Source organism: Panthera pardus, unplaced genomic scaffold (genome assembly GCF_024362965.1).
Source record: "Panthera pardus isolate Hobbes unplaced genomic scaffold, ASM2436296v1 HiC_scaffold_8, whole genome shotgun sequence".
NCBI lineage: Eukaryota > Metazoa > Chordata > Mammalia > Carnivora > Felidae > Panthera > Panthera pardus.
The window spans coordinates 114,130,763-114,145,963 of NW_026527013.1; the positions used below are offsets into that span (position 1 = coordinate 114,130,763).

A 15,201-nucleotide genomic window follows, 5' to 3' on the forward strand; every position below is an offset into this window, starting at 1 on the left:
ATAGAATATATTATATAGTAATTAACTAATTATAGTATTTATTATATAAGGATATATTAAATATCCTAATAAATAACAAATTTACAAATTACTAATAATGGTATTTTATTTTGTAGGGCAGCAGGTATTCATTTCATAAATTCAGAGAGAGAAAGAAAACTATGAAAATTTCTTCTTTGTTGGGATAGAAAAATCTATCTTTTTTAAAAAAGTGTATTTATTTATTTTGAAAGAGAGACAGAGCAAGCAAGTAGGGAGAGGCACAGAGAGAGGGAGAGAATCCCAAGCAAGCCTCACACTGCCAACTCAGAGCCCGAGGTGGGGCTCAAATCCTCAAACCATGAGATCATGACCTGGGCTGAAGGCAGATGCTTAACTGACTAAGCCATCCAGGCACCCCCCAAAATTTGTCTTTTGATAATGTAAAAACACACCCTTTCCTTTGGGAAAGGGACAAGCTGCATCCACAGTGAAAAGTGCATGTGATAGATGCCCAGGGCATCACTAGCACAGGCCTGAGACCCCATGCTGGGGCATCACAGAGCCTCAGAAATGATTCAGTAACTCTTGGTTACTGTACAGGTGATGCACCAAGTTCAGAGAGGTTCATTTCTCTGGTCCTCCTCTTTTCTGCAATTACATGTGTTAAAAAAACACTTTTTGATTGGACAGACCCATCCTATACAAACACTATATGAAACTACATCCTGCCAGAGCATAGTGCGAGTAGGGAAGGAGGCAGAAACCTTATTATATGGACTTAATAACTATTATTTCCCTCAAATATTTTCAGGGGCACCTGGGTGGCTCAGTCGGTTGGGTACCCACTTTGACTCAGGTCATGATCTCATGGCTTATGAGTTTGAGCCCTCTGTCGGGCTCTGTGCTGACAGCTCAGAGCCTGGAGCCTGCTTGAGATTCTGTGTCTCCCTCTTTCTCTGTCCCTCCCCCACTCACACTCGGGAGCATGCACACACACTCTCTCTCAAAAATAAACATTAAAAAAATTTTTTTTAATTTTCTTAATCTGTTATACTGACATAATCTCTTCTGATAAAACTAAAAACTACATTGTCATACATTTACTTAGCTGATGAAGTCAAAGATTCATTGATTTCATATACTTGATTCCTTGAACTTTCAGACTAGAGTCAGGAGGACACCAGTATTTTGTCTTGTTTTGACCTGAAATTAAAGCTCCAGTTTGTAAACATTACTGACCATACTGCTAAGCTGGGCAGCAAAGTAGACAAATAACAAAGAAGAAAAAAAGGCAAATTCTAATAAATTTCAACATAAAGGATTTTGAGTGGTCATCTGTTTTCTATAATAGCTATTCCAGCCTTAAATAACAGCTTTCTTCAGTATATTAAAAAGAAGTCACATTTTGGCTATTGGAAAATTAATCATCAAATATTTGGCAATTACTGTACATAATTAACAGTTACCATCGCTTAATATTAAGATGATTGATACAAATGTAAGAGAGGAGACAACAAAAATAATTCCTGAATCCAGTGGTCAATGGCGACCTGAAGCAAAGCAAGAATTTCCAAAGTTCAATACATTATAAATTACTCATTGAAGATCTCATTAAGAGCCTGAAACCAGAACCTGGCAAAAATTCTATACATTTTCATTAAAAATCTTTAATCCTTTAGTCCTATATAAAGAGTGATAAAGAGGGGCACCTGGGTGGCTCAGTCAGTTGAGCGCCCGACTTCGGCTCAGATCATGATCTCACAGTTCGTGAGTTCGAGCCCCGCGTCGGGCTCTGTGCTGACAGCTCAGAGCCTGGAGCCTGCTTCGGATTCTGCGTCTCCCTCTCTCTGCCCCTTCCCCGCTCATGCTCTATCTCTATCTCTCAAAAGTGAATAAACATTAAAAAAAATTGTATAAAAAAATAAAGAGTGATGAAGAATCAAGAGTTTAGATTGTTTCTCTATGTGTATGTATGTGTGTGAAGATAGCATATATAGAGAGAGACTAATACTGCAACCCAACCATGTCATATGCCTTAAATATTCAAACCAGAGAGCAATGTGATAGACGATGATAATGGTAACAACTCATAGAGGCTCACTTGTTTGAGTGCTTACTATGTGCCAAGTGCCACTCTGTCTCACATATATTCATCTAATCTTCAAAACAACTCAGCAATCATCCCCATTTTACAGATGTTAGAAAGGCGGTTTAGTATAGGCGTTGAAAGCCAGGATGTCAGAGCCAGACTGTCTTGGTCTGATTCCTGGCCCTGCCACTTACCAGCTCATCTGTGAAGTGGTGGTCAATACATTCCCTACTTCATAGGGTTCACTGTGGAGCGGAGAAAACAAAGAGCGTAGTAGAGTGTTTACGGCATCCGCATTGCTGCACAAGTGAACTCTCAATGTCATTTCAGCACAGGACTCTCTCGCCCAGGAGAGGAGAATAACTTGCCCAAGGTTACGGTGGCAGAGACCAGAGGAGAACCCAGGCGTCTGGCCCCGGAGGCTGCACTCCACACCTCCCATGTGCTGCCCAACATAGAAACTCTGATGTGCCAGGATTCCAGGCATTTTCTGTGCGGTATCATTTCAACCTCAAGACAACTTTATAATATCTCTGCTTTATAGAGGCGAAAATCAAGCGTGCTGGTCACTTGCAGGGACTCTGCATGCAGGGACACTATGGTGACAACAATGCTGATGCTACCCTGCAGCAGCCCACAGGTTTAGCCGCTAAAGAACTTGTGAAAAAGCACAGGGTAGGAAGAAGGGCTGGGAAGCAAACCGAAGTCTACGTGCTCCCTTCACTCCACCCACACGTCACTGCATTAAAGTGGGAGTTTCTTAAGCAGGAAAGATATTTTTAGTAAGAAAAGGAGGAAAGGAGCTAACACATGAGGAGAGAACTAGAGTTTTATGGCAGGTGGGAAAGCTGTATACAAGACCCAGTCTTGCCATCTTAACCCTTTACATACCCAAAGTTTTCAACAGCGTGAGGGCATTTTTCCCATAGTGGCATACTTTGTCACAGATGCGGAGGGAGTCGGAAACCAATTTCTACTTAACTTGCTTAAAATATGCTCTGGAGGGAAGACTGCAATACGGTGAAATAGCACAGAGCATGGCACGTAGATACTCAATCCATTATATGTACATACACCGAACACCAAATTAATAATAACTTTTGGTGTCAAGGGCACACATGTGCACACACATACATTTATTTCTAATTCTGCCTTGGTGTCTGATGGTAAAATTCTCAAAGTTTTCTTTGAGCTCACCTACCTGACTTGAACTACTGAGGACTCTACTCAGAGCATTTGGAAAGACGGACCCGCAGACTCGAACTGAAAACTGGTGCTTGTACGGTGGTGGCAGGTCAGACTTTCTTAGACACATCAGATGAGGTGACAGCTGCCTTCCTTCCTCTGTGGCCCTGGCCTGTAACACCCACCATCATGCCTCCAGCCAACTTAACCTTTGCCTTTCAAACTAAACAGAATCTGTTCCCGATCTAATCATCAATTCACTGGTTTCTTTTGGTTTCATGATTTCATTCCTCTGAGCACCCTGCAGATGCGTAGTTACAACACTGTTGGAGAAGAAAATCACAAAATCCCAAAAAGCCAGGTCTGCGTATCCTCTTGAGACAAAGAAATAAAATTGCATTAAAACAGACCTTTGCCCACAGAGCGAGTTCAAAAACAAAAAAATGAGTAACAGTTTATGTTTAGAAATATCTGTCCCACTAATAATTTAATGATTTAAGAAACCTTTGAGGAAGTGTAGGATACACTAAGTTGGGGAATCCCTGACCAGGTTTCTTGAAAGCCTGAAATGCAATTTCGGCATGAACTTGAGGACTACAGCATTTTCAGTATGACCACATCAAAACAATTCCAAACAATTCCCTATATAAACTTACTGACACAGTACAGCCTATGCCATCTTGACTGAAAAGGCTAACGTAATTATTTTTTTTTCTATGGGAATGCAAATTGGTGCGGCCACTCTGGAAAACAGTGTGGAGGTTCCTCAAAAAATTAAAGATAGACCTACCCTATGACCCAGCAATAGCACTGCTAGGAATTTACCCAAGGGATACAGGAGTGCTGATGCATAGGGGCACTCATACCCCAATGTTTATAGCAGCACTCTCAACAATAGCCAAATTATGGAAAGAGCCCAAATGTCCATCAACTGATGAATGGATAAAGAAATTGTGGTTTATATACACAATGGAGTACTACGTGGCAATGAGAAAGAATGAAATATGGCCCTTTGTAGCAACGTGGATGGAACTGGAGAGTGTGATGCTAAGTGAAATAAGCCATACAGAGAAAGACAGATACCATATGGTTTCACTCTTATGTGGATCCTGAGAAACTTAACAGAAACCCATGGGGGAGGGGAAGGAAAAAAAAAAAAAGAGGTTAGAGTGGGAGAGAGCCAAAGCATAAGAGACTGTTAAAAACTGAGAACAAACTGAGGGTTGATGGGGGGTGGGAGGGAGGGGTGGGTGATGGGTATTGAGGAGGGCACCTTTTGGGATGAGCACTGGGTGTTGTATGCAAACCAATTTGACAATAAATTTCATATATTGAAAAAAAATTTTTTTAATGTTTTACTCATTTTTGAGAGAGAGCGAGCACGTGGGAGTGGGGGAGTGGGGGAGTGGGGAGTGGGGGAGGAGCAGAGAGAGAGGGAGACACAGAATCTGAAGCAGGCTCCAGGCTCTGAGTGGTCAGCACCAAGCCTGATGTGGGGCTCGAACTCACGGACCCTGAGATCATGACATGAGCTGAAGTCGGACACTTAACCGACTGAGCCACCCAGGTGCCCCATTAATGTAATTACTCTGACTACAATCAACAGATACAGAACTTGGAAGGTGAAGTGCAATGGGTCAAACCAAGCCAAGAATCTTCAAATGTTCTGATTTACATCAAGTTAGCAGCTGAGAACACTAGGGTGGCTCAGGTCTTTATTCCTTGCGTTAGATGCTGGGCGTTGGCACAGAAAATTTGGCAGGTGAGGCGTCACACTCCTCTGTCTGGCCAAGCCCTGGCGGTCGACGCTGCCAGCTCACAGATTCTTCTCCGCCATCTCCAGGGGGTGGTGTGCTCTAAGGTGATCTCTCCCGCTCCTTCACTTACTTTCCTTGCTTTCTATGGGAAGTGGAGTATGTCTGCCTGTCTTTCCCTCCCTCATGAGTCAAATTATAAGTATCATTAACAATTTAGGGCCCTTCTTGTGAAATGCCTCTTTATCAAAAGCAAGCACTTTATTCTCAGTAGTATCACTATTTACAGAACACAGAAGGTCAAACCCGTATCATTTGCAAACCCCTGCGTTATCTCACAACTGTCAATGCAGACGACAAGGGTAACGAGGAACTGTCACAGAACTGATCATACCTGAGAATCTGGAACACCTTCAGCTTCTGCCACAATTACGTGTTTGTCACCATTGTCTTCATCTTGTTCAATTGCTTTAAGCAAAGAAAAAGAAAAGAAAAGGAATGTTAAAAACAATGTAGCATCATAAGAAAGCAGTTTTAGATAATTTCCTTTCAGATGGCAATTTGGCAAGAAAAAACAATGTTAGGGAGATTCACAAAACGTAAATATCAGTGCTATTTTTAATTATTTGGATGGAACTTTAATTGCGTCGGGCACTTCTCATGTACATTTTCTTGTTTATTAAATCAATGGCAGTGGAACAGTTTGCTCTCATAGGTTCTTCACCTAAACCTGACCAGCATGTCAGTACTGTGCTTCATTCTAATGGGATTTAGGGTGTAGTTGAAGGCTTCTACCAAATTGATCTGAGAACAGTAATTTTTTTTAAACAATGTGGGTTTCTTGGCTGGTAGTTTACAGTCATATAATAAAGAAAGCATAATTGTATATTTAGACTGCTCAGTGCATTGTTACCACAAAATTCCAAACTGGGGAGTCTTGAATCTACCTCTGCTCCTGTATCTTCCCAGCATCTCCCTATCCAAGTCCTTATCAACCCTTCTGCACTCAGGCAACAACCTCCTAACACAAAGCTCTTGATTCCACCCTCTCCTTCATACAATCCAGCTGGGGCACAATTGCCAAAATAATCAGTCTCAAAATAATATAACAAGTACCATGCTTTGGTCTATATTATCGCTTATCTTATCAAGTATAAATTCCCTGTTTGTCATTGAAGGTCTTCCTTGAATTCTCTAGCTTCCTCCTATCCTGCAACTTCACACTGACATTCAATACAACCCTGATCCAGGTGGACCGACTTGATTATTTTGCTCTTTGTACAGTTGGCTCTTTCACCCTAAAAATATTTCCTGAGTGGTGACTGTGTGCCTGGTACTGAGGCTACTCCTGCGAGCAAGGCCAATAAACCCTGACTTCATGAAGTACACATCCTGGTTGGGAAGAGAGACAGTGAACAACAACAACTACTACTACAACTAACAATAACAATAACGGTAACGGTAACGATGATAACAGTAAAAATAGTAAGATGGCATTAGAGATCATGAGAAATGGGGCAATGACAGAAAACCGACAGGGAGAGGTCACACTTGAGGGAGGGAGGCAGGGATGGCAGTTCCCTGAAGAAGTGACACTTGGGGGGAGACCTCAAGGTTGAGATGGAGCCACCCATGGCAGGTGAGAGTGATAGGAGACAAACCCAGAGAAAGCACAGCCCAGCGTGAATCCAGATTTTAGCCTAAGAACATGGGAAAGCACAATGGAATTTTAAATTAGAATTGCATGATTTGATGTGTATTTTCCAAAGTTCTTTTTGACTTCTTTGTGGAGAACAGACTTAAGAGAAGAGAGAGAGGAAATAGGGAGCCACTTAGGTGACTCTTGTTAACATCTTTTTTTTTTAAGTTTATGTATTTATTTGATAGCTAGAGCACGAGCAGGGTAGGGGCAGAGAGAGAGGGAGAGAGGATTCCAAGCTCTGTCAGTGTAGAGCCGGATGCAAGGCTCAAACCCACAAACAGTAAAATTATGATCTGAGCCAACATCGGACACTTAACCAACTGAGCCACCCAGGTGCTCCCAACGGCCGACATCGTGACTAGAAATGACAATGGCCCAGACCGGGGAGGTGGCAATGAGCTGCAGAAACATGGAGGATTTGAGCTGACTTTTTAGACAAAATGGACACCACTTGCCAATGAACTGAATATGGTTGATGGTGGACAGAGATGAGGAGAAGAAGCAATCAAGGATGACTCCTAAGTAGAATAAGTTATTCCTATCTTCTGTGCCATTTATTCTTTTGCACTCTCCATCAAAAGCAGGGCAAAAATATTACCAACCTTACTGACAGTGAGGTCATGCACTGTACTTATGGGTTCACTTTGCATGGTTTTGTGTACCACATACTGTGCTTTCCGCTCTATAGTTTTTAAAGTACCGTTTCATATTCCCTTTGCTTTTGTATGCCTTTTCTGCCTACTGTGAGGTGCTTACCACAGAGAGCACCTAAAATGCTGTGCACACCGTATGAGCTCTGTAAAAACTGACTGGATGAACAGTTCCCTCCCCAAGTGCCCCCAACGGCACGGCTTGACTACGCCTACCTACATGAACTACTTCTTTCATAACTATTTATGAAGAAAGAGGGGAGGGAAATTCTTGTATTAAACTCCATGAATAACTAGCCTCACGCCTATCACTGAGCATCTAGGGGCAAAGCAGCAACAGCGGAAGTGGACAGAAGCTTTTCTTCCCTTTCCAGCAAAAAGTTCCAGTTGTGCTTGTTCCAAGGGGCTCCCCTATTGCTACTGCTGCCCAATTATGAAGAAAGTGAAGATGAAAGAAAAACTCTTATGTTTTCTCTGAAAAACTAGAGGTGAGAATGCCAAGGGAAAAATACAGAGTAACATTGTAAATTCCGCTTAAAAATGCAATGGCTATGGAAGTTTTTACTTCTATTTGCCTTTTACTCAACTAATTGAAACAAGGGAAGTCTTTACCTGTAATGGGGAATAATTCTTCTTGAGGGCAACTAACATGGGACAAGTGCATCTACATGAAGTGTGAACCATACCTTGGCACTTGATTTACGCTTTAATTTCAACATTTGCTCTTTGAAGTTTTAGTTTTTAATTTTTAAAAGTTTATTTATTTTTGAGAGAGAGGGAAAGAGAGAGAGATCATGAGCAGGGCAGGGTACAGAGAGAGAGGGAGATATAGAATCTGAAGCAGGTGCCAGACTTCGAGCTGTCAGCACAGAGCTGGATGCAGAGCTCGAACCCATGACCTGAACTGAAGTCAGACACACAACCGACTGAGCCACCCAGGTGCCCCATGAAGTTTGTTTTGATACAAATGAAGAAAATTAAATTTTTCAATATTTTGCCTTCTAAATTCATGTTTTTGTTTTTAAAACAATATTCTGGTGTCTAGGCATTTATTATTGCACACTGACATGCAGGACAATGAAAAACAATTTCAGAATTGAGGGCTAACACTATTTTTTAAGATTTAGGCATGATTCTTAGTATATATGCATAGAAACAAAGGAGAGGGGATTAGCATCAAAGCATAATTGGGATAAAGATTCAGTCCTGTATTTCTAGCTTATTCCCACGCAACAATACTCCATTTCTCATCACATCTTTGAAAACCTCAAAATTAGTTGCGCAGCAATACAGTTCGATTCACAGAGCAAGAATCACAAATACAAGGAAATTCAGGGACTTGGCAAGGTAATTCAGCAATCCATCTCAGTGCGCACCATGGAGACTCTCAAAGTTCTGGTAGACTCTTATCTTCAGTATCTTGATGACAAGGAAGAGTGTGGTCTTTTCCAACACATAAATAACATTATTTTCTTGGAAGCACTGAAAAAGTATGATTCCAAGAATATATTTCAGCCAGTAGTTCATATACATCATTTGGGAAGAAAAGTGTATTTATTCTGCACTTCGGAGGATTCATCATCACCCTGGGAAGTGTCCCATATGAAATACAGTTAGTCACCTAAAAAGGAGTCTTCTAGGCATCCTTGAACATGAAGATTAATGTCAGGGAATACATACAAAGACAACTTTTCTCTTCATGCCTCCTAGTGGTGTGGCTCATGTGATAGAAAGAGGAGGAAGCAGTTATTTAGATTTTTTCAGCTGTATTTTTCTTTTATCTGGTCGGAGTAAGAGTAGGTTGGGGAAAATTTCCTACACAAATATTGATTCTGGGACATTTCCCTCCAGTGGAACACGTACACAGGAATGACAGCTTCTGGGACCAAGGGAGGCTGGGAGCCTCACTCTCTGCCAACACAAACCATCTCCTTATCTCTCAACCCAGAGTCTAAAAGCAAGAAAAGGCCTTTGAAATAACTTACACAACGAAAGTCACAAGCACAAGATCTAAAGCATATATTTTCAATAGTAAACATGAAAATCCACATGTTTTACGTGCTAAGTATATATGTGGATTACTCAGCACCAATTCACATAAGAGTACTTAGTTTAAATGCACCTATTTGTAAGTTAGCCAAGAGTCATTCCAGATGGACTACTGCAGACAGCCTTCAAGATTTCAGGGCTTGTCTTAATTATCACTTCCTTGTTACCTTCAGGAGAACAGGTTTTCTCTCATGACTTACTAGGATGGTTGCTAAGACAACTTTCTTAATAACTCTACTAATATTATTATTTAAACACAAAGAAGACGGACGTCCTTTCACAACAATGCTTATTTAATTTCTAATGAATTTTGCAAAGGTAAGAAAGAGCCGCACTAGCACAAATTAAACGCAAGGATCGCGATGTGCTAGGTGACTATACTTGAGAGTGTTCTTTACAAACCGTTGTTTTTTTTTTTAATTTACACACCGTCCAAAAATGTCACCACACAGAGAAATTTAACATTTCATGTCCCAATGTGAGAAATCACCAAACACAGTCAAGAGAAGTAATTCGCTGAGTATTTTGCCAACAACTAAAGTTGGGGCAATAATACCATCTTTCACCTTTGGAGCATTTTTTTATGAAGGAAGGTTTTCTAACGGGTCTCTCATTTGAGGTTCATACATCCTGAAGACATGGATGGGGAAAGTCATCGCCATCTTATACATGAGGTGAAGTAACCTGTGCCAGCCCTCCCGGGATAAGGGATGCTTCTACAGTGGTGCCAGCCTCTGTCTGTCAAGGATGCGATGGTACCGTGCTGGTCAAACTGCACATCAACAAGTCCATTCATGGGGGTCCTCGCCAGTATTTCTTTTTTCTCTTTTTTCTTTTCTAACGAAACAGAACAGAATAAACTACAACAGGAAAAAAAATGTAAACGTCAAAATGCATCGCAACCAGTAACGTCAGGTACTGTTCACAAATGCGATGAGATGTGTACCAGGTGGGGCTGTTTTGTGTGTTCAATGGGTTGTGGACTTTAAAATGTTAGGAAAACACTGAGGTGCTTCCAGGCCATGGGAGGCAGAACCCAGTTCCTCATTATCTAAATAACCGGCTATTTTTTGTACCATTCCTGGAGAGGGGCCATAATATTTATTTTAGGAGGCCCCTCAACAACACTCCATCCACATTCAGCAAGTACTGCATTCCCTCGGAGCCAGCATGGAAACGAGCTGGCGGTGAGAAATGCTGATAGAGTCTATTTATTTTTGGTTACCAATATATAATCACAAATGCTTCAAAATGCTCAAATCTTTTCTATTTTTTAAAAAGTAAGGGGAAAAAGCTGTTGCAGCCTTCACTTCGTCACTTTTTTTCTCGTGTTAAAATTTGAAAACTACTGCTCCGTATTCACCATCAAGATTTGTGGTAGAGTATTATCATCTGGCCCACCCAGAGTGCCCTTTCAACTTCTCTTTGAAAGCTGACCAATGCCTACAACATCTCTGTCCCAAATGCCTTTTCTCAGCCCCCACTGGTTTAGCCTGTGAACTGAACTTGAGACTGTTGTTTGAAAACTCTCTTTGCTGGTCATTATCATCCTTGAATCCTCTAAAAATGCAAGTTTCCCGCAGGCTCTCTTTTCTCTCTCTGCCTCTTTCCTCAGTGATCTTATCTGTTCCTCTGGTTTCAGTTTTCATGGTTATACAGGTTATTTCCAAATCTGTGTCTCCATCTCTGCCCTCTCCTCAGAGTCCCAGCCCACATCTCCAGTGACACTCTGAACATTTTGCAGACCATTGTGCACCTGCTATGTACAAGCAGCTATGATAGCGTGGTGGTACCGCTTCTGTCCCCAAGGTGCGAGGACACGAAGGTCTGCAATCACCAGCATCGTGTCCACTAGATTTCACAAGCCTCCTCTTGCAGTATTTTAGTTTATGTCACCACCAGGTGTCTTCCTGTTCTTCCCTCCCCTCTGCCCTCACATCAGTCTCTCACTAAACCTTGTCACTTCCACCTCTGAGATGTCTCCACCTTCCTTCCTCTCTGTCAGGATCAGAGCTCAGGACTGCACCACCTCTCTCCCAGATCACTGCCACAGCCTCCCAGCAGCCTCTTTTACAGTTCGTTCTCTCCTCCACAGACTTGGTGAGTCCGATCACAGCAGCCCCCGTTCCCTTCAGACTCCTGCCTCTCCCCACTCAGAGAACAGGAGAGTCACACAGGGGCCTGAGTACCAAGTCAGACTCCAGGGCCCCATCCCTGGCATTCCTGGTGCAGTGGGGCTCAGCATGGGGCTGTGCCGTTTGGACAGATTTGACGCATGTGATCCCGGCTCTGTGAACCATTCACGCTGAAGCCTCTGATGCTCAACAGCTGGCCCAGAATCACACAGGAAGTCGGTGGAGGAGATCAAGTACCCAGGTCTCTCTACCTGCTCCAATCCACCATGAAGACTTAAACTGTCCAAAATGAACTGAAAAGGAGTGAGACTGAAAACAAAGAACACAGGAGGCTTACAGTAAACAGTCTAATGAAAATTGACTTGAATTTCCTACCAGGAGTTCAGTCTGTAAAAGTTAGGGCCATAATGACTTACTCATTGCTAAGTGCTCCTACATACATACCCCTTTCCTTCAACTCTCACCATGCTTCCTAAACCCTGCTTTTATAGAAGAGAAGATAATAAATTGTTTGCTGCACAAAAGAAAGGTATTGCTTTTACTAACATGTGAATATAGGTGTGTTGATATTCTGGAAATGCACAGCAGTCAGGCAACATAATAAATCCACAGTGAGGAGGCTAAAATGAGAGGTAGCTGAAAAACTGCCATTTTCCCCATCTGATGCTCCAAGCTCTGCACACTTTGCTAGAGGCAGCTCTTGCCACAGAGCGACCAGGTCTGGACTGCTGCCCTGCTGCCCAGCTGCCTGCATGATTTATCCTCCCCTCAGGCAGAGAGGATCCCCCTTCAATTCTTATGCCTTTGTCGTGTAGCCTAGACTCTTCAAATTTCCTCTCCCCCACTTTGTAATAGGTTTTTATAGTGTTTTCTTTTGAATACCATTTAATACATGTCCAGTCAATGGAAAAGTTATTCAACAGAGAAAAATGATAATGTCAAAAGAGCAAAGTGCATCCTGTATCAAATCTTAATTAGATCATAAATACTTGCTCCGTTGGCCAGAGTAATAAAGAACTAATCAGTACTTGAGCCCAGTAAGCTCTATGGTTGCCCTTCTTTTGAGGAAACATATCAGAAAAAAACAAGTTTCCTTTCAATGCAAAGATGCCTTATACATGATCCAATTAAAATAAAACCTCAATTTAAAAAAATCGAGTTAACCTTAGCTACCATTTTTCTTCAGTGTTTATCTTCAGAGACAGAAGAGCTTTCATTTTTTAAGTGCCTTACAAGGATATGATCTGGTGACAGGACAGGTTCAGGCCAATCTGCTATAATCATATGGTAAAGGTATGAGCAGAGGTGGTGCTGAGCTGATACAAGATGATTATTCATTTAAAAAGACCCTAGTGCACTTTTTTACTCTGTATCTCTCTCAGGAATTAAAATTCTAAAAGATTGATCTCAGGGAATAAAAGAAAAGTAATTTCTGAGTCTAACTATGTGCCGATGTGAAGCTACATGCTTTATGGCATCTCCTTTAACCGCCCCCCCCCCCCCCAATCCCTAACAAGCCCCAGAGGCATGTGCTCCATTTCGTAGAGTAAGAAAATGAGCCTCTGGAAGCCACTAAGTCAAGTGGCTAATCTAGAACTGAAACTGAGTCTCTGGATTTGGCTTTTCCTGGCTATACAAATCTGCCTCTAGGATTGTAAAAAAAGAAAACACAACAGGTTGTATCTACATGGACACTTAACTAAGGTTTTATGGTAGACCAGCAATCTACTTTTTAAAAATAACGTAAAAGGTTTCTGCCACTCATATGATGCTCATAAGCTTTTTTTTTTAATTCCTGAATTGTCAGTAACGCTACTGCTAAATCTTCTCATTGACATTACAGGGAAATTGTAAAACATACAGAGGAACCACCAAGAATTCCCTAAGAGTCCTTGTGTTTACAAATACAAGTGAAGACACCAAATAGCTCAATCAATATAGCAATCGATGGAGGGCGGGCAGCTCAAGAGGAGGCCAAGGAAAGATGTGAAATTTTCCATAACTCTCATCTAATCCATCCTGCTAGAATTTAAAGAAACTTCCTTTTATTACACATTTGGGGAAAAATACGGCACCATTCCTACAGTCCTTCTAGCACATGACCTTTGTCAAGTTATATCAATTCACCAAACTTCAAGTTCATTACTTGAAGAAGAGAGATATTAACAATCACCACCCTATAGGCTGGGTATGTGGAATAAAGGATGGACGTAAAGTGCTTGATCAAGGGTAGCTACCTTATACTCCAACATGGTAATGTGCTTTTTTCCTTTTGCATTTTCATCCATGGATGGGGCCTTTCTTCTCATCAGACCCACCCACTATTGGGGTAGAGTACAAGATAAGGAACATAGAAACAAAGTCATTAGTATTTGTATTCTGACATCCAAGTTAGGATTTTGCCTTGAAAGGGCAAAATTTACAAAGAAATGTTACCTTCCTTTGCACATCAAAAACCAACTCTGGAAGTTCAAATCTCAAATCCCTCTCTCCTGAGCCAGATAAGCCACAGGCTTGTCCCCCTCAAGGAGCTGTCAGGAAGTAATGGGCTAGGAAAGCTCAAGGCTATTCCCAGGATACTGCAAGTGGACTGTTGGGTTTGAGGGACAGGGCACTAAAGATGGTAGACCAGATGTCTACCGATGGCAGCAGAGATGAAAGGTAAGAGCTATGGGCCTCATCTTCCCTGGCTGGGCTTGGACTCTCAGAAGGTGAGGCCAGGTAGATGGTTGAGGGGACACCAAAAACAGGAGTGCAGGTTTACACAAAGATTGAGACTTAGCACACAGGGGAGGGAGACTGTATCACAGTCCGCCGCCAGCCCCACGTGGGGGTCAGCATGCTCACAGTGGATTCAGCAGTGAGCACAGTAAAGCTGAGGGCAGACAAGGGGTAGATGAGGTATGGAGCTTATCACTCCTGAGTTGTTCCTCTTCCCCAGGATAGGAAATCTGCAAGGTCTCACAAGTTTTATATGCCCTGGGGGCAGAGGCCTGCAATGGAACCTATTTTATAAAGGGCCATAGGCTAGATGGAGTTTGCATCAGTCAACAGTGGAGTTTACAGCCCCTGCAAGAGATAATATAGGGCAAGACAAGCAGAAAGGCCCAGAGACCATAACCTAGCTGAGATGGGCCCCTGACGGTCATAGGCACCTCTGCAGAGACCAGAGAAGCCTAGGAGTACCGTGGGGATCCAAAGACCCTCCCATGCCAGGGACTAAGTGATCCAAAAGGGGGTATTTTAAACTCAGCCCAGGCAGGAGCAATATCCTGAACAGACCATTTATCACAGAAAGAGTTCAAATCAAAAATAGCTAAGATATTACTTTCTGGCAGTAGGTAGCAGCTTGTTGAGGACCAAAGAGCTGTTGTCAAGAATAAAGAACACAGCATTCCCCACCTACATTTCAGTATTAAGAATGATTCTGAGAATCTGTTAATAAGCACTTTTGAGTATCAATATAAGGACTTTAATGGCTCACAAAATAATCTCCTAAGATTATCAGCTAACAAAACCAAGACAAAATACATGTGGGAAAAAAACGTTTTGATACAGCACCCAAACTATCTTTCGCATTCATGCCAAAGGCACTGAACTACATTTCTTCTCAAATAGAAGTATATGGGGGCGCCTGGGTGGCTCAGTCGGTTGA

At 42.1% G+C, this 15,201-nt stretch overlaps 1 protein-coding gene across 2 annotated transcripts in view; it reads right to left on the bottom strand.

The window, feature by feature from the left end:
• Positions 1–15,201, bottom strand: part of RAPGEF5 (Rap guanine nucleotide exchange factor 5) — a 225,293-nt gene that overhangs the window by 108,179 nt on the left and 101,913 nt on the right. For both annotated transcript variants that reach the window (XM_019443577.2, XM_019443578.2), the window contains exon 8: positions 5,405–5,478. In XM_019443577.2, coding sequence (XP_019299122.1) covers positions 5,405–5,478 — 74 coding nt within the window. The remainder of the gene's footprint in view (positions 1–5,404; positions 5,479–15,201) is intronic.